General features: G+C 32.5%; 1 protein-coding gene across 3 annotated transcripts in view; it reads left to right on the forward strand.

The window, feature by feature from the left end:
- Positions 1-27,448, forward strand: part of LOC115217849 (cellular tumor antigen p53) — a 229,632-nt gene that overhangs the window by 14,181 nt on the left and 188,003 nt on the right. The window contains exon 1 of one of the 3 annotated variants that reach the window (XM_036507799.1): positions 26,124-26,186. The exons of the other annotated variants lie outside the window; for them this stretch is intronic. Coding sequence (XP_036363692.1) covers positions 26,139-26,186 — 48 coding nt within the window. The 5' untranslated portion in view covers positions 26,124-26,138. Of the gene's footprint in view, positions 1-26,123; positions 26,187-27,448 lie in introns of those variants that run through there. 3 annotated transcript variants of the gene reach the window in all.

Here is a 27,448-nt window from a genome sequence, read left to right on the forward strand (position 1 = left end):
AATGTCTGTTTTCCAAGCAGGCATGAGTTGGACAGTTTCATCAGAGCTAGCTAGCCAGAAAGCCGCACCAGGCTCCAGTCTGATTTGGCATGGTTTCTATGGCTGGATGCCTTTCCTAATGCCAACCACTTTACAGTGCATGGGGTGCTTTTAACGTGGCACCACATGATCACTTTTATATGGCACCAGCATGAGTGCTTTTTACATGGCACCAGCACAGGACTTTTGCAGGCCAATCCTCTTCACCAGACGGAGCGACCTAAACACTTCTGCTGTGGAGTACGGGTATTCTTGAGTACAGCAAGGTACCAGGTATCTTAGTTCTTTGTCATCTTGTCTGAGATTGTCCTTCAGTACTTCATCCCATGTCTTCCCAGATCTCCCTCTTCCACATGCTCCATCTACTTTGAGAGATTGGCACTTCGTTATGGAACTGTTGGCATCCATCCTCATCACACAACCAAGCCAATGCAGTCTTCTCTCTTGCATACTGCATCTAGTTCTTATGCCTAACTTCTCTCTCAATACACTAGCACTTGGTCGAACATATACACTTACACTATACATCCAGCAGAGCATACTAGCCTCATTCCTCTCTAACTTTTGCATTGCTTTAACTTACCTCTTGTTATTCATGCTGGGTGGCATCTCTAAAATACAAAGTCTATGAACTTAGGAGGTTGTTGGCAGCTTTTCCAAGGTAAAACAATCCAAGTGAAGTGAAATCACTCTCAAGAACTAAAACTAGGCTACAGATTTTACTTACTGGTAGTTTATATCTACTCTTCTAACTTTTAGAACTGAGTGAATATTTTTTATTAAAAATTTAGGATATTTGAAAAGTAGTTGTTTACACATAGCAATCATATTAAAGTATTTTTTAGTAATAATAAAAAACAAATATTAAACATCTTGAAGTTTGAAATATTGTTAAAAACTAGTTGTTAAGAGGAACAATTTGACCTGAATTATTTTATCCATTTACTGTTGGGATTAACTGTAGCTGAGATATTTGTCTTCTTTTGTTAGTGAGTGGTCATTGCAGCAATTCTTTTCTTTACTTCTCTGCCATTCATTCATGCTTTCTTTGTTTATTTTTAACTCATAAAAAATTTCCTGGACATTGGCTTTAAAATTGGTTTGTGTATTGGTATAGTGAAGCATTATAAAGCTTTACAATAAAGTATTTTCCCCACTTGTTGTCAAACGCTGAATAGGTTACTTACCTCCAGGTTCAGTTACATCTTCAAGTAAGTCATATATTTTTAACTTGGAAAACAATTCTAATTTCTCTAGTTATTTCTTCCATTGTTTAAATATCTTCATTTATATATTTCATTTATATTTTCTGATTCAATCATGATTTAACTGCTGTCAGTAGCAGTGTTTAAATTTTAATTAAAATTTAGTTTTCACTTTATATAGTAGGTGTGTATGTTTAGTTGTGTGCACATGTTTGTATATATCTATATATTAAATGTATGTGTGTGTGTGTGTGTGTATTTGTGGTCTTTTAATTAGATAAAATGAGAGTTTATTTTCATTCCTAAATGCTGGCATGCGGTGGATGGGAATTTCTGAAACAGTATTTTAATGCTGAATACCTTTCTTGATGATAACCCTTTTAGTTACCTCTTATGATATAGTCATACAGTGTGCCTATTCTAAAAACTAGGACTCACATATATACTCAAACATGCTATTATATATGGTGAACAGAGTATATATCTATAATTTATATCTATGATTTAATAATTTCATATTTTAACAAACTGCATAGTATTCATTATTACTTTTACTCTCAATCCAGAAGTCAAATTATTTAAAAGTTATTTTAGATTTTTTCCTTAATACATAAAGAGTTCAGTTACATTATTAATTAAAATATTTATAAACATGTATTATATATTTAAAAAATCTTATCTTTCAGAATAAAAATATGACTTGAAACTTGAGTCTTTTAGAAAATGTCTTTGATTTATCAAGTAATTTTTCATTAATAAATTGACTTATTAAAATTCATAGAATCAAATATTGTAAGAAATTGAAACCAACGAATGAAATTAAACACTGAACATCTAAGTCAGTACTCAAATTGGTTTGTTAATACTATATAAGCATTTTAGTCTAATACAAGCAAGTATTTAAAACCTAATTTTTCAAGTTAAGGTGTATGTGTGGTTGTATGATAAGAAATATGTTTTCCAGTCTCAAGGTTCTAGGTTCAGTCCTATTGCATGTCACCTGGGACAAGTGTATTCTATATCCTTGGTCTAGCCAAAGCCTTGTGAGTGAGTGAATTTGGTATGTGAAAACTGTGTGGAAGCCCATCATGTGTGTTTCTGTATTTATCCCTCATTGGTGTTGGTTTGTTTATGTCCTTGTAACTTAGCACTTTGGCAAAAAGTATCTGATAGAATAAATACCAGGCTTTAAACAAAATAAGTACTGGGATTGCTTTGTTTGATTAAAACCCTTCAAGGTGGTACCCCAACATGACTGCAGTCAAAGGACTGATACAAGTAAGAGATAAAAGATAACCTATGACCAGTAAATACCTAAAGTATACTTTACTAGAGTACTTAGCATTGCCTAGAAAATGTAGAACATGGTTTTGTGTTTTGCTGATTGAGAACTACCATAATTCTGCATAAATTTATTATTGAAAGAGCATGCTAGCATGGAAAGCGGACGTTAAACGATGATGATGATATACATGTTTATTTTTTACTTAAAATATTGTCATGTTTCAATAACTTACTGTAAAAAGAAATGATACAAATCTATTTCAGCTGTCACAATCCACATTGATAGAATGTATGTTGAGATACAATAAATATATAGTATGTGATAAAGCTGTACAATAAATGGCTTTCCTTTAATTTCTAATTTATTAACTCATTTTTTTTTGTTTGTTTTTGGATTTCCATGTTTTGAACATTAGAAATTACGATTGTGTATGTAAGAAAAAGACATTCACAAACCTTAAACTCTATTCCCTCACTCAAAATCCAATCTTTAATCTTTACCTTAAACGCTGACCATAATTGTAAAATGAAGTATTTCTTGTAGGGTTGTAATCTCATGCATTTAATACAACTAATCCAGAAATAAAACCTGGAAAAAAAATGCTTAAAATGGAAAAGATTTTGCAGGTTAAGTATTCTACAACAGAAAGGGTGAAGCTAGCCAAAAATTTAATAGCAAAAAGTAAAATTTCAAGACTGGTTTTTCCAAAATTTCTTCAAAGAACAGGAAGTTAAGCATATGGGGTTCTTATTGCACAAATCCAGCAATAATTATTGCTTAAAGTATATCTAATTTATATGAAACAACCATGTCTACATTGATATTAAATACTGTATGTGTGGTTAATAATGCTGCTTTTAATTATGTGATTTCTCAGTACCATCATTAGGAACATTTCATAAACTACAGCATCCAGTGGGACAATGTTATGATTGAAGTTAAGTTTACTAAATATTTTAATTAAATTCTTAAGGATGAACAGAGTATAGCTATTAATTTACTCAGGTGTATTGAATATTTACAGAAAATAGAATGATTGAAAACAAATACATGAGACACAGATAATTTCCTGTTAACTTATAACCTTTTTTTATCATATTGATTTTGTCCTGGTTGTGATGAAGATGTAAGACTTCCATCATGCTGTTAGATACCTATGGAGGTATAATGAGAATTTGTCTCAAGAAATTGTTGTTGTGGACATATTTTTACCAAAGAGAACTATCTTGGTTGAAAACAATGCAGAAAGAAAGAGGAGACTGCCACTGGGTAGAGTTTGAAATAGAAGTGTAGAATAGATAGAGCAGGTTGGAATATGAGGAGGCCCTTAGTTATCTTAAATGATTAGAATTTTAAAAAATCAGCAATGTTATGTTAGCAACACACAATTGTTTTATCACAGATAACTAAGTAACATATTTTGTTATTTATTTAACGACCTGAGGTCATGGTAGTTCATTTTTTTTTTTACACTACACTCGGATAGTGAACTTTATATGGGTGTTGGTTGGAGAAGAGCTCCTTATTTAAGAATCTAATGTCTAGGAACAGTAATAGTTGAGATTTTTTTTACTGTTTGACACTTCAACCAAAGTGAAGGTCCTACTTATTAGATGCTAAGCTTAACAGGAACTCACTGAAGAGATGATTGACATTTTACCTACACAAAAAGTTGTCTACACTGTCTCTCAAAAGGACTTTTTAATACTATCCTGACATTGGTATTTTGGTGCATTTGGGTGCAATTAAGTGGATCTAAGTTCCAGCAATACAATTTTGTGTATCAAAGCATATGTTTGCTTGTTGTATTGGTTAATATTGAAGTAAAAGTTTTTAAAAATGCATCATTGCCAATTAAAAAAAGTAGTCTATATAGGGTTCAGATTCAGACACTGCAGACAATATTTGTTAATTTATTAAATTTTGGTTAATTCAGCCAGAAATAATTGCAGTAATGTTTTTAGTGTATTATCTTTTACAGATAAAAATGTCATACCTAACTGAATGTAATTCAGGAAGGTGTGAAAGAATGAAACAACCAAATTTAATATTTCCATTTAATTTCTACTTAAATGTAAAAGCATTTTAAGAATTTAAAATATTTTTTAATTATTAGCTTGTTTATTTGAAAACTTAGTTTTAATGAATTTTCTTTAGAAGAATAGGCTATCTGAACACATTTTTGTCTCTTTTTTTTCTGTTGTTTATCTATCCAACTAATCCTTTATTATCCAATGGTTTTATAATTGAAGTCCACTGATTTTAAACAAATCACTTGGCAGTTATTAGGAGGTTATAGTCAAATATCTGGTTGCACTACCTACCCTCAGTCAAATCATTTTGTTGTCAATCAACTTAGAGAGATAAAAACAAAATTTTTTTCATGCCCTCCACAGTTACCTTGGATGTATTTTCCTTTTCCATTCTTTTTCTTTCTGTGTATATATATGTATGTGTATATATATATATGTATATATATATATATATATATATATAATATAATATATATATATATATATATATATATATATATATATATATATATATATATATATATATATATATATATATATACATATACTTACATACACACACAAACACGCATATATATAGTTTGGTTGAATGGCCCTTACCAGGGTAGAAAGTAAATCTATCTTGATTATTGTTGGAGACAAAAGTCACAGGAATAGGTTATCAATGAAAGAAATTATGTCGTTAGTTATGGCAGTATACTGCTTTACTGGAGTGCAATATAAAATATATTTGATCTCTAAATTAAAAAAAAATATTATTGTAATATTATATATATATATAATATATATTGATAAAACGGTAAGATAACAAGATATTATCCAGTTAATGAAACACTTCGGACTTAGTATAACTATAGACACTAACCTGACGGTTGTCAATTTCTTAGACGTTTCCTTAGATCTTAATAATAATATTTATAAGCCTTATAGGAAGCCCAATGATAGACTAAGTTATATTAATGTAGGTTCATGCCATCCCCCTATAGTATTCAAAAATTTAGTTAAAAATATTAGTAAGAGGATTTCTAGCCTCTCATCTAATGAGGACATCTTCAATAGCGTTGCCCCAGTTTATAATAAAGCTTTAAAAGATAGTGGTTTTAGCGAAAAAATAAAATATACACCTATCACCAGCCCAACAATAAGGAAAAGGAATAATAGAAATAGGAAGGTCATCTGGTTTACGCCCCCTTACTCACCCGAGGTGGCCTTCAATATAGGTAAATATTTCCTAGCACTGATAGATAGACATTTTCCAGTTAACCATGCTTATAGGAAACTCTTCAATAGACACAATTTAAAAATTAGTTTTAGTTCAACTACCAATTTTAAAAACATAATCAATCATAACATACAAAAAACACAAGAAGAAAACAGCTGTTCATGCAGGAATAAAGAATTGTGCCCGCTAAATGGAGCTTGCATGTCCAAGACCATCATATATGAAGCTACCGTAAACTCTATAACCACTAAAGACACCGTTTCGACGAAGAAATACGTGGGCCTGACAGAGGGTAATTTCAAGGCCAGGTTCGATAACCACACTTTGAGCTTTAGGCACTGGAACAAAAAAAAGCGACACAATTATCCAATCACATTTGGTCTTTAAGAGATAAAGGTGTCGATTATAACATACAATGGAAGATTTTGGCCAGATGTAAGCCCTATACTAACGGCAGCGGAAGGTGCAGTTTATGCGACATGGAGAGATGGCTTATCTGGAAAAGCAGCTTAGACCCTACCACATGTCTAAATACAAGGACAGAGCTTTTCGGATCATGCCCACATGTGACTAAATTTCTGTTACGTTTTTGGTCCCCTAAAGAAAACGGATAGAACATGCTTTCTGTGTTATGTCCCAAGAAGATTTTATATATTTTTATATATTTTTATATATTTTTATGTATTTTTATATAATTTTTATGACGAAAAATGCGAGCGATGTATAAGTACGCAGGCAAAGCAGAGTTATAACAGAGTAATTTCCCTTCATTTTTAACGGTATTTTTTCATAACGTTTTTCAAATAGCCAGATAACCGAAGAGATGGTGTTGTGGATTTCCACTTCGGCATCTGAAACTCAGAGTTTTATCTTGACTACCGAGTAATGTAACATATTGTATAGATATATATATATATATATATATATATATATATTAAAATGTTTCCAAGCTTGTGTATGTTTAGAAATCCCAAACAAAATTCCACATGCTTTGTGTCTAGTTTGATAGGTTTGGTTTATTCCTTCACTTTTCACCTTCTTCAGTTTTTCCCTCTTTCATGTTTTTGGTTTAACAAATTATATTATGGTAAGATACTGAATCCTATCATCTTTTAAGGAGTGTAATGGCTTTGCATTAGCACGGCTCCAGTTGTCTATTATTTATTTACTAGTGTAACCATACTGTTATTAACAACAGTTGATATATTTATCTTAGAGAAAATTATAACAAAATAAATTTAAAATACAGAAAACTATTCATTTTTAGATATAGCCATTGTAATTGACTTTACATTAAATAATCTTGAAAGAAAAAAATATTTGCCTTAATTATACAGAAATTTCAAATAACTAAGATCTTTCTGTCAATGTATTATATTATTTTTCTTGTGGTACTAAGTCCTTAAGAATTTGCTATTGGAGATATCCAGCTATACATTTTTACTAGTATCCATACACTTACTTGGTTGTAGGTCACTCAGTGAGTATGCAGCACACAGTGACTGTCTAATCATTTTTCTTTTTTGTTTTTGTTAAATTCTCTTCAAATTCAATATATACTCTTTGCATTATTTAAAATGTTTTTAGTTACACCAATTAATGAGACAATGATTTCAAACTACAACTTTAAGTCCTTTAAACTTTAAGCGTGATAATTCTTTTTCTCTTCTTTCTCATCCAGTTTTTTTTTTATGTAAACCCCTATGCAAATTATAACTCGTCTTTGTAAATGTTCCCTAAATTCAACACTCTTTTGGCAAATAAAATAAATTATTATTTTTATTGAACAAAACTCCCTGTAGTATTTATGTCCTTTTTATGTTCTAAGCCTGAATCCTGTCAAGGTTGACTTTATCTGTTATTCTTTCAGGATCAATAAAATAGTACTAATGAATACTTTTATTCACAATATTCAAATCTATAATTCATTTGGCCATAAAAAAGATAATTGAAATGTACTGTGTGATTATTACACAGTTTGCCTAAGATGTATTTCAAGGTAATGTATCATTGCTCAAGATATTTATCTCAAGGGTTTACAAAGGGTTCATCTCAAGGTTTACAAAATATTCAGAGTGAAGAGGGTGAACTGGCAGAGTTGTTAGTGCATCAGCTAGAAAGCCTTGTTGTATTTTCCTAACTCCCTTTAGACAGACACTGTGTGCTGCGTACTGGGTGACCTACAGTCAAGTAAAAGTGTGGACACTAGTAAAAATGTATAGCTGGATATCTGCAATAGCAAATTCTTAGGGAATTCAACTTTGCCTTTCATCCTTTTGGGGCTAATAAAGTCCTAGCACAGGGCAGTGGATTGATGGAATTGTTGAAATGTCTGATGAAATGCCTTGTGATTATCAGTACTCTTTAGTTCCTTTCTGAGCTCATATTTTGCCTTCTATAATCAACCCCCTCATAGTAGGAAATGAGTCCATGGGGCCCAGTTAATAGTGTTAGGCTGCCAATGTAAGATTGAATAATGCAACAATTAGTGCAACATCTCATTTGCATAAATAAAAAGAGTGAGTTCTGCTCTTTCTAGGATCAATGGTAGGACAGAAAATGCAGTTAATGAAAAGAGAGTTCTTTTTGCTTTTGAAGTTCAAATTGGTTTGAAAGTTTCCAATAATTGGTGACAGTGGGTTCCATATATCATGATAAAGTTATATTACATGGTTTTTCATGATTATTTGTGATTGGCATTCATAATTAAAGTACTTTCAAACATTTTAGAAGAATACTATCAAATCTTAACCTTCTAAATGTTTTTCTGTCTTACTCAGAAGACAGGCAACTTTTATTGTACTGTCTCTGAGATTGGTGGGTGGGAAAGAGATTTGTTCAAAATGACTTGAAACAGAGTTGACTCAGGAGATAGATGGTAGGGGTTAAGTTACACAATGAATAAAATCTATCCTCCAAGAATAGACACGATCCATCTAATAGTCTTCTGCACAGTGTCCATTTCCCCAATTTCATCCACAAATCTTTGGTTATCCTGAGGTTATGACAGAAGGCTCACATCCAAGATGGTACAAAATGATATTGAATCTGGAACAACATTATTACAAACAAGCTTTTTAACCATATAACTATGTCTGTACCTATACAGAGAAGAGTCAATGAGTACATATTTTGTAAATCATAACCAGATTTTTTAAAGATACAGTGTTCAGTGTTGCTAGAGTGATATTGAAGAAGTATACAGCCAAATAATAAAAATAGAAATTTAAAAAAAAAATCCAATTATCAAATCAAAACAAGTAGTTAACTTTTATTTTGAAATGTAGTTACAAACAAATCTTTTTTATTAAGTAATATTTTTTCATTTCTTTTTTGTTATCAAAAGTTGAATATAGTGATATTTTCTTTTGTTTTTCTTAATGCATTTACAGTCTATACATATTTTGGCCTTTTGATTCGCCTATTGCAGTACTACCTCCTCTTTAGGCTCATATTTGTGCATAATTTTTTCCTCTAATGCTCTAATGTATAACAACATACAAAAACACTTTGAGTTCACAATTTATAATAGATTGAATTGTTGTTGTTGATGTTGTAGCCAATACATTATATTTTTTATATTCATTAATACCCTTAGTACAACTCTCACTGTGTTTGGCTCACCTTTCATCTCTCAAAGCCTGAAAGTTAGTACCCATAATGTCCTGAAGAAATTCAGGTTACCAGAAATTTGTGCCTTTATGTCCAATCCAAATATCATTAGTCATGTACTGGGATTGATCTAATCAACTAAACCCTTCCTCCAAATATCAGGCTGTGCCAATGTTAGAAACAATTACTATCATCAATAGGGATGATGGATAACAAAATTGGTAGAATTTTGGATATCTTTTACGTCCTTTTAAGTTCTTGTTCATATTACCTCTTGGGGTCAGTCTTATGTTTCATTTCTCCACTGATAGTGAAATTAGTACCAGTAATACAGAGGGAGTTTATAAAATTGACTGTTGCATCTTTCCTTTCAATTTCTGGTTCTGCACTATCAGTGCATGAGAGCTTTACTATCATTAATATTTTATTAAATAAACATTAAACATAAAAATATAACTAACTTTCCATGCTTGAAATGCCTTTTTGAAGCTTAGCTTTTTAAAAAAACGTTGACTTGTAGGAAAAGGAAAATGAACAGAACTATTAGTAATAGTATAAATGACTTTAAGATATTTTGGTTTCTTGGCAACAAGAAGGTCAAGTATTGTATAAACCTACTTGACATGTTACACTGTTCAGAAGACATATTTCTATACCAGGTGAAAAAGACAGAATAGGTTATTGATAAATCACACATGAGAAGCAAAGGTACAGCACAATTAAAATGAAAATGTGTAAATAAATGTTCCTTTTTGCTTACAAACCTCTGTGTGTGTGTGTGTTTGTGTGTGTGTGTGTGTGTGTGTGCAGTGTGATGGATGAGATTTTTCTTTAATAATTTGTTTATAATCTTTGTTCTAGTTTTTTTTTTATATCACTTTTCTCATCTGACAAGATTAGTGTAGATTGTATTTTTGAATTGGCAAATGGCCAATTTTTGTAGGAAATGAATTATGGTTGGCCAAATACTGAATGCTGGTAAGAAATAACGGATGAAATGTAAATTCAAATTTAATTTGATTTCACCATAGAAACATGAAACACCAAATGAGACAAAATAAAAGCTCCAAATGTGACTGTGTACTGATTGATATGTATTAGTATCAATTTCTTTTAGCTGATATGAAACCAATATTTTTAGAGTGAATCATTTGTATCAATATCACTATGTTACTAGTACTTATTTCATTAATCTAAAGAGGCTGGAAGCAGGAAGTTGTCTTCAGTTAGTTTCAACAAAAAATGTATCACTGTTAGATGTCAGTTTATTATGCAGGTTCAGGTATGATTGTGTAGCTAAGAAGCTTCCTTCATTGCCACATGGTTTTGAGTTTGATCCCACTGCATTGCACCTTTGCCATGCATCTTCTACCATAGCCTGAAGATGGATCAACCAATGACTTGTGAATGTTATTTGGTTGACGGAAACAGTGGAAGCTTGTCAGAAGAACTGTCCTTGTTATGGCTGGTAAACTTGGCTGGCTTAATACCAACACGTGTCTGTGACTACCTTTAGTGGACTCCACTCTGTTGCAAACATTTGGATCAGATCTCCAATCTGAATATAACTTTCACTATTTGCTCACCAGACTTTGGGGGTCCTGAAGAAAAACTTTGGCACTTCCTAATTATTCTACCAAACACTACTGCTATTTTTAATCCCAGGAGAACGCTTTCTCCAGGTGGTTATTTGATGCAATCTGCCCCTGATATATATTGCAAGCAGGGGAGTGAACTCCTACCATCTTCCAGCCACAAGACTACCAGACTGCATGGTTTTGACCTCTCTGTAGTCATCCTTGGTGGTGAATACTCATCCACTAAAGACAGCAATAGTTCACTTCAGTTCGCAATATATAAAAATCAAGTGACACACAATTCCATGCTGGTGGCACATAAAAAGCACCAACTGGTCGTGGCCGTTGCTAGCCTCGTCTGGCACCTGTGCCGGTGGTACGTAAAAAGCACCCACTACACTCATGGAGTGGTTGGCGTTAGGAAGGGCATCCAGCCATAGAAACATTGCCAGATCAGACTGGGCCTGGTGCAGCCTCCTGGCTTCCCAGACCTCAGTTGAACCGTCCAACCCATGCTAGCATGGAAAGCGGACGTTAAACGATGATGATGATGACGATGACACACAGAGATTGATCTTGCAACAAGCAAATTAGCTTGTGAGAAAATCTCAGTAACAAATGAAAGTAGTAACTATACTAAGAAGTAATATTCATTGCCACTTGAACATAGCTGTTCCACAGGAACCTATGTTACTGCTGTTTTTAACCCTAGGATTTTTTCAAGCTAGCTAATTTGCTTGTTGCAAGATCAGTGACTGTGTGTCACTTGATTTCTATATATTGTGAGATGAAGTGAACTACTACTGTCTCTAGCAGATGAGTATCCACCTCCGAGGATGACCACAAAGAGTTTGAAGCCATATGGTTTGGTGGTAAGATGGTAGGGGTTCACTCTCTTGCTTGCAATATATATCAGGTGCAGATTGCATCGAATAACCAGCCAGTGGAGATGTCCTTCTGGGGTTTAAAATAGCAGTAATATCAGTTCCCATGGTACAGCAATGTTTAAGTGGCAATAATCATTACTTCAAAGTAACTTTTGTTGAATAGTTAGGCATAATTAATTTTCTTATTTATACCCTTCTCATTTATTTTATTCAATATCCTTTGTTACTTTCTTATAAGATAAAATTCATATCCAAAAACTAATTCTATACTTTAGATATAAAAATGAAAGATATTCGACAGAAATGTTATCTCCTAAGTACAAAAGAAAGAATGCAAGAATTTACAAACATTTTCCTTAAAATAGACACATTTATGTAAACCCACATGATATATTAATGTTCTTTATAACTTTGAAAGTAGGTTAAAGAGAAAAAAAAGAAAAAGAAGCTATATTTTCTATTTTCTTTATAGCAAATTTGATATCCCACCCCCAATATTTTTGATTAGAAGCAAGGGTAATATTTTGTTGTGGGAAATCATATAGTTGATTGATTACTGGTATTTATTTCATCGTCTGTGTAGGGATAAAAGGCAAAGTTGATTCTGAAAGGGGATTAAACTTCAAACTAAGAAAGAAGAAATGAAATACCTTAATGCATTTATAGTATAGTAACCTGTTGGCCTTTCTAATTATAAAGAAAATATTGGCTTCTTTACCTGTCACAAAGGTCTATTATAAGAAGGCATAACAGAAAAAGAGATATTTGGATGTTCATAGCTTTCACAGGGGCATTAGCAGGATGAAGTGAAGTTGTATCAATGAAGCACTGAATTGCATTACAACCATAACTGACTGGAAGCTTGTATCTTGTTTTACAGTATTTATAAATAAGATATTGATGACAAATGGAATATTGATGTTAGAAGGGGGAGAGAGGATTTTTTTTTTTTGTGTTTCCATTTACTGACCACCATAAAAAATAATGACATGTCTTAAGAAATAAAAACAAAAGAATTGTACAGGTATATAGTCAACACCATATATTTATATAATTTGTATATGTACATGTATATGTACTAAGAATAAGTTTAAAAATTAATATCTAACCTATAAAATTTTTTATATATCTTATCAATAACGAAGAATTATTTTGGGCTAAGTTGAAGATTAAATTTTCAGAATAAAAAGTGTTGTTGTTTTGCTTTTTAGCCCTTGCTCAAAGGTATTCCAACCATAATCATCCTGTCTTTTTAGGAGTAAATCTTTATATATAAAAGAGAGGTTGTGTGTCTGTCTCCTACGATTTAGATTCCTAACTACTCCCACATTTTGCAGTGCAGTTTAACCAAAACCAGGTATCTTATAGTTGTGATTCATATCGAGCCCTTCTGGGTATTAGCGCGCATCTACGATGAGTCTACGATTTAAAAAAAAATTTACCATCATTTTTTTTCCATTTTAATGCATTTTTTCGCTATTATATAAGGGAAGTAACTCTCTAAAAATGTCTACGATGAGTCAACGATTTAAAAAAAATTTACCATCATTTTTTTTCCATTTTAATGCATTTTTTGCTATTTTTTGGCTATAACTCTCTAAAAATGCTTATATAGTTATTTCCCTTACAAACCCGAGCAACGCCGGGCGATACTGCTAGTGTTGAATAAAGTTGTCTTACATGTCCTGCTCTTTTTATAGGGCTGTGGTGTGTAGTTTCGGCAATATTTGGCTGCTATTTCTAACATGAGCATGATCATGTAGATGTTCTTGTAAATTCAATTGGTTCTAGTTCATTACTTGCACTTATTTATTTTTAATCATAAACAGTTATTTCTGATAGGATTTAAATTTAGAAACCTGACATGATATAATAAGGTTAATAAGTCACGGTCTGGTTTACTTTTGTTTTTGCTATTCCTGTTATAATGATGAATTCCTAACTTTGGCAGAAGACCAGAAGTTTGTTGGAGGATGGCTAAAGACAATTCAATCAACTCCATCTGGGCACCTATTACATGTTAGAAACCTGTTGCACTGGTATGGACACAGGAATAGATGGTTCTAGTGAGATTAAAAAGTTACTGTGTACTGACAGTGGAAACTACTTGTGATAGAGGGGGAAAACAAACATAAAAAAGACACGGGAAGATATAGGCGGCGAGCTGGCAGAGACGTTAGCACGCCGGGCGAAGTGTTTCGCGGTATTTCGCCCGTCGCTACGTTCTGAGTTCAAATTCCGTCGAGGTCGACTTTGCCTTTCATCCTTTCGGGGTCGATAAATTAAGTACCAGTTACATACTGGGGTCGATGTAATCGACTTAATCCGTTTGTCTGTCCTTGTTTGTCCCCTCTATGTTTAGCCCCTTGTGGGTAGTAAAGAAACAGATATAGTCAGGCGATTATAGGATCTGGGGGCCTCACAAAAAAGATGAAACAAAATTGAGAGGAATAGTAGTGGTAAGTTGTACTTGAGGTCCATTTAGTTGCAGCACTGATGGTGATGCAGCACTGTATCATGTCATCACGGACAATGATGATAGTTATGATGTCATGACGATGATGACACCACTACTGGATTGGGGTTAAGAGCAACATGCAATATAGATAAGTCTAATAATGATCAATAGCATCAAATGATAACACCATAAGAAGAAAAAACAAGAACAAAATAAGCGAACAATGTATAATGCTGCATGTGAACATCTTTGTATGTGTGCATGTGTGAGTGTGTATGCATGTGTGTGTGTGTGTGTGTATATATAGAGGTCTACATTGATACGTGTATAAGTAAACCTGTGTATGTGTCAGTGAGAGAGATGCTGATAAATCAATGTTATTCTTTCTTCTACTGCTTTCACTTTTTCTGATCTTACTGCTGAGAATAGACCACATTCATTTAAATCAACTTTTCTCTCTCTCTCTCTCTCTCTCTTTCTTTCTCTCTCCCTCCCTCCCACCACAATTTCTATGTCTTACTAGACATTTTAACTTGCCTAATCAATGAATGTTTTTCACTCAAAATCATTATTCTCCCTGTCACTCTAAGGCTCGTTATGTAAAAGTAAAACTTCATTAATGAGGTCTAGTAAGACAGAAACATGTATAGATATATATATATATGGAGAAGTATCTTTTTGATTATTATAGTCACAATGTTTTGATTGTTGTAAATCTTGCCTGTCCTACTCAGCAATGTTCTTTTAATATTAAATGAAGCACTTTATTAAATCCCCTGGATATTTCTCTATGTCAGTGTGTGTGTACGTCAAAAAGTCAACATTTTAAAAGTTTTTTTCTTAGAGATTTACAAAATGTAAACATTCGTACCAGAAGTTGACTCATTTAATGTCAGAATAGAATTTACAGAAAAAATAAGGGCTTAAATCTAATGAAAATTCAATAAAATCTAATCATAAGTGAGGGAAATTATGTTAAATACAACTAAATTGAAAAGCTTTTCCCTCTGGCCAAATTAGCAATTCTGAAAACATTTGTGTGTGAATTTTACATGAGTAGAAACTTTTTTTAACAATTTTTATCCTGAAAAATCACCTGTTACCTTTGTTTTAAAGTGAAAGAGAGGAGAAAGTGGAAGATGTATGAATGTGCATATGAAATGGACATGTGTGTGTGTGTGAGAGAGAGAGAGAGAGAGAGAGAGAGAGAGAGCCACTTACACATACATGAGAACACACATGTTCACTAACTCTTTCTCACACACACATATACATGCACGCATATATACAAAAACGATGTGCGCATATTTATTGATGTATGTACGTATACATGACAACACACCCATTCACTCACTCACTCACTCTCTCTTTCTCTCTTTTTATCTCTCTCTCTCTTCCTCTCTTTCATACACACATCTGTTTCATATATACGCACATACATCTTTCACTTTCTCCTCTCTTTCACTTTAAAACAAAAGTAAATGAATTATAATTTTTTACAGAAATTAATGAACTCTGGATGATGAAATCACATTCAGTTAAAAATACTTCTAAATGATTAAAATATTGTGTATGTCAAAATGTCGAAGTTTTTCTTTCTTAGAGAGCGCAAAGACTATGTGTGTATATATGTCACAGATAGCAGATGTGTGTCTGTGCTAATTGACATGCCATGACATTCATTATATGTGTGAGGTATTCTGTGTGTGTGTTTACATCATGGGAGCCATGTATTTTTTCATCAAGAAATAACAAGCAAAAATTGTGTTTAATCGTTGAAATAGAGGTCCAAATATCACAAAAATTTGTACTGCACTGTAGCAGGTAAGTATGAAAATAAATATGCAAAAAACATTAAGATAAAATATACTATTTCTGATATAGTTTGGGTACACACAAACATCTCTAGAATTTTAGTATTATTGAGATGTATATACACGTGTGTGTGCATATATATTGATATAAATGAGTGTATGTGTACATATATATGTATATATATTTGTGTATATAAATGTGTATATATATATATATATATATATATATATATATATATATATGTATATATGTGTGTATATATATATATATATATATGCGGCGAGCTGGCAGAACCGTTAGCACACTGGGCGAAATGCGTAGCTGTATTTCATCTGTCGTCACGTTCCGAGTTCAAATTCCGCCGAGGTCGACTTTGCCTTTCATCCCTTTCGGGGTCGATAAATTAAGTACCAGTTACACACTGGGGTCGATATAATCGACTTAATCCGTTTGTCTGTCCTTGATTGTCCTCTCTGTGTTTAGCCCCTTGTGGGTAGTAAAGAAATATATATATATATATATATATATATTAAAATACTCCAATGCGACCGTACGACAGGCACCCATGCCAACCCCCTTTGCTTGTGAAGACATGTTGGGGCAAGCGAAATCGAAATCGAATTGAACCAGCCAGGATCCCTGGTCTGGTGGTACGTAAAAGGCACTATCCGACTCGTGGCCGATGCCAGCACCGCCTCGACTGGCTTCCGTGCCGGTGGCACATTAAATACACCAATCTGACCGTGGCCGTTGCCAGCCTCGCCTGGCACCTGTGCAGGTGGCACGTAAAAAGCACCCACTACACTCACGGAGTGGTTGGCGTTAGGAAGGGCATCCAGCTGTAGAAACATTGCCAGATTAGACTGGAGCCTGGTGCAGCCTTCTGGCTTCCCAGAACCCCGGTCGAACCGTCCAACCCATGCTAGCATGGAGAACGGACGTTAAACGATGATGATGATGATGATGATTGTTTTGCTTCCACAATTCTGCAATTTGGTGTTTGTGCATACCTTCACCTATGATTAGGAATCTTGGGTAATGGCCAAAAAGAATACATGTGGCTGAGATGGGGTCCCTCCAAAGTGTCTTTGGAGTAACATTAACCAATAGAATATACAACTCAGAGATCAGAGGTGCTTCAAGTAGAGCTATTACTTCTCCAGATTGAGAGATCACAGCTCTGATACTACAGACATGTAAGAATGCCTCAGAAAAGAATTACTGGACAGGTTTTACAAGCAAAACCAACTGGAAGGAGACCTAGGGATAGACCACAAGCAAGATGGTTGGATAACATCCATGAACTTGGTTGGCCTTACTTGGAGATCCAGCCAGATCAATTAGAGTTGGTTGCTTCTGACAGGAGCCAGTGGAATGTGTTCCCCCATCACACTCTCAGGAATAAGTGAGCAAAAATGAGATGAGACTCTTCTCCCTGACAAATATAATACTTAAACCAGGTGTTGGCAGTTTAATAATAAACTAGGGCTGGAGAAGCACCATGGGTCTTGTATTATTTCTTAGAAATTTTTAAAGTTGAATGTGTTTGTAGGTGATTGAGTAATTAGTGGCTTTTGGTCTGCCCTTTGCGTCATAATTTGGTTTAAGTTTTGCTTATGTAAGTATTGTCAGTGATAGAAATGAGGTGACATATGGGAATAATTTCATGCATAAGATATGATATATGAAGTAAATGTAATGTATATAGGTAAATGTAAAAAAGAAAAATCAAAACTGGACCTACGTATAAAAGAAGTTGCTGTTCCCTGACCTAAACAAACTGAAAAAAAATATTGAATAAAATGTTCTGCTCAGAAAAACAGTGAATGTCTATTTTATGAACTGTTAGTCCAATGTCTTATACACATGGCTATCTTTTCTCAAGTGTATGATTTCTCTTGAAAAGTCAAGAAGAGAAAACAAATTTAATGTCATAATTTAAGGATGATCCACAATTCTAACAAGAATGGCCAACTGTTTGAAATTTAATCTTTCATCTCCTTTGGATTGGTCACATAGGTAAAGAAAAACTTAGACCTTATTAGATGCTTGTATATCAAAAACTTACTAACAGACCATAATTATGATACTACAACCTGTTAAATACTTTTAAGCTCATGATATAAACAATAAGTTATATAATGAACTTTAGTTTTCATGTGGTAATCATCATTATCATCTTCATCATCATTTAATGTCTGTTTTCCATGCTGGTGTGGATTGGAGGTTGACAGGAGTTGGGAAGCCAAAGAACTGCACCAGACTGCAATTGTGTTTTGGCATGGTTTCTATGGCTGGATGTTTTTCCTAATGCCATCCACTTTAGAGGGTGCTTTTTATGTGATACCAGCACAGGTGCTTTTTGTGTAGCCCTAGCACAGGTGCTTTTTATATGGCACCAACACATGGTTGCCAAGTAGTTTGCAAAACAGAGACCTCGAGGCTGGAGTATATTAAATTAATACTGTGAATGTCTTTCTTACTAACTCATCCAAACATCCATTGTTACTTTAATAAACATCAAAATATTTGCAGGAAACCACTTTGCTTATATTCATCTGAAATGTATAGATTTCAATAATAACTTGCTTTGTTGTTTGGGATTTTTTTTAGATGTGCTTTGAAAGTCTTTTTTTTTAATTTTTTGTTTTGTGCATACCATAAAAAAACCTGATGTAATAAAAACAGACACTTTAAAAGATACACCCACCCACACATTTAAACATACTCACACACACACAACACACACGCACACTTTGTGTGTATACATTATACTGCAATAAAGTAACTTGTGGTGAGATATTCATCGACCTCTTTCTAGCTTTGTGCATACAAAAACACTGGTTGTTATGGGAAGCAGCATGATAACAACTATCACATCAGTCATCGTAGGTTCAGTGAGTAAAGACAAAAGCTACAGGTGAGTAGCTTATAAGTTGGAAACACCAGTTGAAATATAACTCATATAAAATTCTCACATCACACACACACACACACACACACACACACACACACACTATTGACAAGTTAAAAGTCACAACTTTTTTTTAGTATATGGTATCTTTGTTACATCAGAAACCAAGAAAGAAGGAAATCTATGTGGTTGAATATTATTTTCTGTAATGAATGTTTGAAGTTTTAAGTCGACATAAACTGATATCTTTATCAGCCGAGACTATATCATTATCATCATTATCATCAACACCATGATGATGATGATTACTCATCAATATGATGATATTTGTTTATCACCCTCCTCTGCAGCATTATTATCATCGCCAGTTTTTGACTTAACACAGGTGATTTTGAGAGAACTTATAAGTAATGAAAATTTTAAAACTAAATTTCAATATCCAAACCACTTTTATTGAAGACACACATTGGAAATTAGAAAATTGATAGTGTATTTTATCAGACATTCAGTTTATGTAGTTTTGATCAGGTGTGATTGTTTTGACACACACTACGTGATATTTAATCTGAAAATCATTGTATGAGTTGAAAACACCTGCAAGGTTTTGTCAACTTTACATTAGCAGACAACTGGGAGAATCATCCATAAACTATTCTATTTATCTCAACTATTTAGCTTTTAATGCCACAAATGCATTTGTATCATAAATAAACTCACAAAGAAAAATTAATCCATTATTATTTATGTTGTCATGATTAAAAGATAAAAAAAATATTTTTTAAAGATGAGAAGATACCAGGCACCTGTATAAAGTTGTATGTCAAATTTATATAAAAAGCAAAACAAAACAAAACAAGATACAAGAAAAAATATGCAAATACACTTGTTATATTTTCTACCTTAAAACTAATTGTGGATTCCATGAAGCAAGCATATTTTGTTGCAAAAGAAGTATATTTAGAACCATTTAGCTCATACCATTACACACACACACAAAATATTGAACCAACTGTTATGTTTTGCAATAGCTAAGATCAAACTTCAAATGAATACCTCAAGTTTCAAATTATTGTCACGACCATCATTTTAGCTTTTGTGAAGCAGCATGAAAAACGATATGCTTACTTGTGTTTCAGGAACAATTTGCTCTAATTGATTTCTTTAGATAATAGGCATACATTGCTATATAGAGCAGTGTATTGATTAGTATTATCCTGTTGATATTTTTTCTTTTTGTTTTTTAATTTCACTGTTTTCATAATAGAACTGGTTAGATAGATCTTCAAATCTTGGATGACTTTTGAAACGGAACTGTTGGAGTTTGTCTTTTAACAAGAGGCTCTCCTGCTCATTACAATCAATCAACCATGAAGAAGCAAAAAAGTGAAACATTTTGGAGTGCCTACAAGAAAAAGAGATACTAAATATTTCAAAAAATTCTTCAACAGCACACCGACTTATATTGTGCTTTATCTCTTCATTGAAATGAATATTGAGTCACACCAATATGTGTTCCTTTGATATGTAGTGGATTTATTACCAATTCACCTATGGGAATATATTTAAATTAATCTTTGATTTGTTAACTGAAGTTTAGAGAAAAATGGTCACATGATGCTTTGTAGAGAAATTCAGCTGGAATAAGTGGTATACTTCTTGTTAACATTCTTAATTGTAACCATTCCTTTTCTATACTAATTTAAAATCTAATATCTCTGCTTTCTCAACTCAAATTGATAACAAACAGATCAAACAGAAGTTATTGCTTTTATATTGACATACATTTTACCAGTCATATGTAACATTTTTAATGGATTTACCATTTGCAGATCTTTAGTTGGTACAATAACACTATTGCTAAAGATTGTAAACATGTGACTGCAACAGTATTCACAGAAATTTACTATTTGGATGTTATATCTACTTTAAATATCTGCTGGCTGCTAATTACCTGCAGATGCACTTCACACACAAACAGATGCTCAAGTTGACTTGTTCAGTTCTTAAATCATGTGAGTAGAGAAGTGAGAAGTTTTCACAATATCGGTTTTCATGTATCAATGTATCTTTTCACTTTCCACTCAATACTGTAGATCAAATGATGAGATAAAATTCTAGAGTTTTATCTAAAAATTAATTTCTCTTTTGTAAAAAGTTACAGCAACTTGGTATAAAATTGTAATAGTTTTCTTTTTGTTTTTGTTAAATCCCTGGTCATTTTTTATCAAGCAAACTTATGATCAGAGGCATTCTGGTAGTGAAATCTCATCTTTTTAGGGCTATGTAAGATTATATTCTCCAGTGCGATCTTTCATTGTGATTTGAGAAGGAAGTAGTTGCTATTTCTTGTAGGTTAAACGACATCGTGGTATAGCTCTATTGTGGCTTAAGAAAAAATGTTTAGTAAATTTACTCATTTTCCTATTTTCTTAAAAATGTTTAAGTTATTAACATTTTTAGTATAATTCAAGAATCATTTTTGAAAATAGTACAAATAAGAATTTGGTTAATCTTGTTCTGTTTATTTACATTGTTGAAGCACTAAAAACTGAAAAAAACCCCATATTTCTGTCAGATTCTATATCTATACATATATATATCACATGCCCATTATCATTTAACATCCATGTTTTATGCTGGCATGGGTATACATACATGTGTACATACATACTTACATAAGTTTAGAAATTGGCTCTTTCTCTATTGGTAAGAAATCTTGAAATAAACTGAACAATGACATACATGTATACATGCATACATACATACATACATACATACATACATACATACATACATACATACATACATACATACATGCATACGTACATACATACATACATGCATGCATACATACATACGTACGTACATACATGCATGCATACATACATACATACATACATACATACATACATACATACATACATACATACGTACATACATACATACATGCATGCATACATACATACGTACGTACATACATACATACATACATACATACATACATACATACATACATACATACATACATACATACATATATATAGAGTGTTTGAAGTGGTATACAGATATTGTATATTTAGAAAAAGGGGACAGTCAGAATTTTGGATAATTCATTATTTTTGCACTTTCGTTTAAACAAACTCTTCAAGACAGGAATTAAAATCAAAATGATTATAATTCTTATCTTGAAGAGTTCATTTAAACAAACAAAAGCGTTAATAATAAAAGAATTATCCAAAATTCTGATTGCCACTTTTTTCTCAATGTACATGTATGTATATATATATATATATATACATACACACATATATGTATACACACACACACACATGTCTGTGTGTGTGTGCGTACAGACATAGACATACATATATGTATATATATGAAATAATCTACTAGAGTACAAGTGGATAATAATGTCACTTGGATATTTTTATTGGTGTCTTATAGACAGGTTTATGTCACATTTAATGTAATAGTTCACTTTTTAGTTCTTCATTTCATGACTGTTTCTAGTTCCTTGAAGATTTAAATTTAGTATATGGTCATAAATCATTTTGATTTCATATAACCATCTAACCATAATAATATTCAGTTAATCTTGACCAGGGAAAGAAAGACCATTTCTTGATGTTAATTAGCAAGATAAATTGTTCAATTTATGATACAGGTCAAGCTTTTATTATTTTTACAAATATTTTCAGAGACTTTTTTTTTTATCAGACAGGATTTTCCAACTCTTATATTGTGGAGTACCAAACTGTCTCACGGTATTTAGTTTTATGCCTTTCTGAGTTCAAATTCCATTGTGGTTAATAGAACAATCATTAGTCTTCTATTGAGATTAACTTAATTATCTTCCTGTACATATTTTTGGCTTTATGCCAGCATAAAATATCATGAGTGTAGCATAAATTTATAATCTTTAACAATATAATATAAATTTTACCTTTAGATATGCAACATTTATTAATATTTATATCTCCACTGTTTTAATTGGTTGATTTCTAATTATCCTCCAGTGTCTTAATGATGAATGCATATATAACATCAGACTAGAATTGAACTAGGAACCATGATATCTAAACTAGATGTAATAACATTCTTATGCACCTGGGCACTGATGCATGTAGATGCATTTTCCAAGTGAGTGCATTAACATTCACTTTTCTACCATTGACTTGTGCACGGAATTGGATTGGAAAAACATTTCATGGATTCTTTTGTTGTCTGTGCATCACTGGTCTAGCGAATAAGAACATTGTCACTTTTTGTTTAGAAATAAAGATTCATTGTTCAAATGCAATCTAGCACTATTTATGTACCTGAGACCCCCTTTGGTCACGACACTGACCATGGGATTGCTCCTAGAAAGTTACCCTCCCAGGTACAAGTCCGGGCAAGGTTGTTTATGGAAGACCAGCAATCACCCATGCATACCAGCCTCCCCTCTCCACATCACCGATGTTATCCAAGGGAAAGGCAAGGGCTGATACAGCTTGGTACCTGTGACGTCGCAAGTCATTTCTACAGCTGAGTGAACTGGAGCAACGGGAAATAAAGTGTCTTGCTCAAGAACACAACACGCAGCCCGGTCCAGGATTTGAGCTCACAACCACACGACCGTAAGCTCGACGCTCTAACCACTGAGCCATGCGCCTTCACACATTTATGTACCTAAGTATATTATATCTGATAGGAATCGGATAAATATTTTTAAATGTTTCATTTCTTAATATAATATGAAAACACAAAATCTTATTAACAGCAAGTCCTCTTGGACATTCGACAGTTAACCATTATTAATATTATGGTTATTCTTTTCTAGTTTACTTAACTCTGAATCATCTTATGTAATCTTAACAGCATGGGTTAGTTTTAATTATTTCAAATTTTTTTGACCTTATGTATCATGGTTTATAATAGGTCATGTTTTTCACATTGCCTTCTTGATTGCTGCTCCCATACAGAAGCTTTGTTTCCTAAATATAGTGTATAACTCTTTTACTTGTTTCAGTCATTTGACTGCGGCCATGCTGGAGCAAATTGTCCCCAGGACTTATTCTTTGTAAGTTTCTTTGTTGCTCAGGACAGCTTCTACAGTCATTAGATGTTTATCTCTCATGACACCTTCATCAGCCTCACCTTTGTTGCTCACTAACACATAATGGTATAAAGATGAAATTCTCACTCCTAACTACAATCCCATATTGCCTACCAAGAGTAACAGAAGATTTTTTTTTCCTTCCATATTTCTTTCTGACTTTTCCTTCTGAGCATGCTGATCTTTCATGCTCTAGTGTATTATTGTGTATTTGTTGACATCTTCCATCACTCTTGTTGCATGGTCAGAGCAGCTTCCTTGCCTTCTTTTTAGATGATTCCTCTGGTTTCTCTCAGCATCTATTCCTCTATCTTTAGTCACTCAATGCTTCTTCTTGTACTTGTAAAAGCCTTGTAGTTGCAGCTGTTTTGCTATATCTATTGTTATTATTGTTGCTATTTCTGTGACTGCCTTCAGAAAAAATTGAGCTGATGTCTACTGTGGATGCAGTTGTAGTGGTGGTGGTGGCATTGGTTGGAACTGTAGCAGATGGCTATGTTGCTTTTGCTTGGCTTCCATATTTTCATGTTTATTGTCTTGCTGGTGGTGTTGGTGTTGCTGGACATAGCAATTGGTAACTTGTTGTTAAACTGGTGGTAGCAGTGTTATTTTTGTTGTGGTGCTGCCATGCTGTTGATGTTGCTGCTGGTTTTTCTGTTGTTTTCACTGCTACTTACTGGCTGTTATTTTTTTCTGATAATTGCTTAAACATCATAATCATCATCATTGTTTAACGTCCACCTTCCACGCTGGCATGGGTTGGATGCTTTGACAGGAGCTGGCCAGGCAGGAGCCTGCATTGGACTTCTGTGTCTGTTTTGGCAGTGTTTTTATGGCTGGATACCTTTCCTAACACCAACCACAGAGAATCATTTCACCAATCCTTCAGAGGGACAACAAAATTTCAGAAAATTATTATATACAAATATCATCAACAAAAAGTTCCAAATATATATATATAGTATCTCTTTAATCCTATCTTTTTTAGATGGGTATTTAGATTGTAGTTAAGAACAGACTGTCTTTTCTCTTGCTTTGATTGAATACAAGATTCATTAGAATAAACTAAATATGCTTGGAAACAGAATTCTGAATTTATGTTACAAACAAATCTTTGATGTGTATTTATAACCTAATAAAGAATTAAGTATTCCATAATACATATTTAAAAAAAAACATTGTGATCTAAGTTTGATGAGTATGCATAACCCAATAAGGATAATGTATTTATAGTTGAAAGCAAATTATAATCAGTATTTGATGTGTATTTATAAATCCAATATTATTCTCTAATACATTAAGAAACATAAACTTGATTTTCTGTATCTAACTCCTTCAATATGTAAGAAGATAAAAATGGCAAGGGAGAATTTTAAACTTTACCTGAGGTTTCATTTCATTTCTATTTATAAGAAATTGTTTCAGTACCTAATCAAAATTAGGATTTTTTTGTCATCCAAACTGATTAATTTCAAAGACATTCTTCAAAAATAATTATTTAATAGTCTTCACATTTAATCATTGATATAATAGATATTACATTTGAAATATTAGAATATAAAAAAAACTCCCCATTTAATCCATTTTATAAAATAATTGCTTCTCTTTTACTCATTAATAATTATTTTAATCTGAATAGACTATTCTGCAGTTAATCAGCTTTTTGATGAATTGTCTGTATGAGTTTCAGCTAAGTACTTCCTTGTGTGTTGCTTCTCTAAGAAGTATTCATTGATCAAAAACTATTGTTCATAATAAGGTGTTCTGCTAAGATAACCAACCCATCTGCATATAGAGAATAACAGTCTTTCAATAGAAACCACCACCACTAAAGAAAACAAAAGCCTAACTACCATCTCAATCCTGTTGTCATTGATATTATTGCTACACTAGTCATTCTTTCTCTAGGCTAGTAATCAATCACTTATTGCTTACTATCAGTCAAGTATTGATTGATTCAAAGCAATTTTACTTCGCATAGTATGAAGTCATGTCAACAAAGCAGATCATAAAAAGGAAAAAAGGAAACCAAAACATGGTAAGCGTAAATTAGAGATTAAAATTAATTGCGATTTAAATATTCACAATTCAAAATTAACACTACACTTTAAACGCATGTTACATTCATTTTCTGTGTTTCTATTTGTCTGTCAGTCTCTCTCTTTCTTTCTCTCCCTCTCTCTTTATAAATGTATATGAGAAATATATTAAGTTATGTAACAAAAGCAGATGAACCACCGTAAAATAAAAATATATGATCATCGTCTAAACTTGAAAATGTCAAATAGAAAATTTTATATAGAACTCACTTTAAAAATATACATTTTTTTGCACTAATTGTTGACTTCTGAAAAAGAAATTAATTATTTTAAAGGAGCTAAAATATCTTTTTGTTTCACCATGGAGTTTAAAGAATGGAAGCAGTTCAAATCTGTTGCATGTATATATATATATAAATAATGTGTGTGTGTACACACACACACACACACACACACACACACACACACACAGCAATAGATTTTAAGTGCATGTATATATAAATACCTCCCACATTCACGCAAGAATTTGTTTTCTTTTCACTGTCATGACTAATTTATCTAAATAATTTTGATTGGTTATTGGGACTATGAAAACAACTCCCTCCCTTGATTGTCTGAATCTTGAATATATGCAGAGAGATTGTTTATTGTTATTTAGGTCTTATTATTTAGATTTTGTCATTTTCTTTTTAAAATAGACATATAATCATATATCATCTGATTGGTTAATTATTTACTTCATAAATGAGATGATAAAAATGCAATTCTTTAAGAAGCTTCTATGAAATATATTTAATATTGATTAAATTTTGTTTAGATACTTTAAATTTACTTACAGTGGCACTTTCTTAATATATAAATGATCTTATGAGAAATCTTTATTTTTTGATTCTCTTTCATTTTTGTTAAAAATCCCTCTTGGTTAAGCATGTTACTCTTAACATGGATTTTTTTTAACAATGAGTCTAAAAATGAAATCTCTATCAGTGCTTAAAAGTAATCTTAGTAATTTCTGCATGCCTATATTTCTGAATAACTATCAGAACATCAATTTATATTTAACCAATTGCCAGCTATAAGCAATTTTTTTTATATACTAAATTTCACTATTTTATCAATTCCATAAAGGTTAAGAAGTTAGAATATTTTGGGTAGTTGACCTATATGTCAGTCATATGAGCATAACTATTCTCTTGTGACCAAATTGATAACTGTTGCTTGAAAAGTAGTTATTCTCATTCTATGATTACTTCATGTTAAA

The sequence above is a fragment of the Octopus sinensis genome, linkage group LG12 (genome assembly GCF_006345805.1).
Source record: "Octopus sinensis linkage group LG12, ASM634580v1, whole genome shotgun sequence".
Classification (NCBI taxonomy): domain Eukaryota; kingdom Metazoa; phylum Mollusca; class Cephalopoda; order Octopoda; family Octopodidae; genus Octopus; species Octopus sinensis.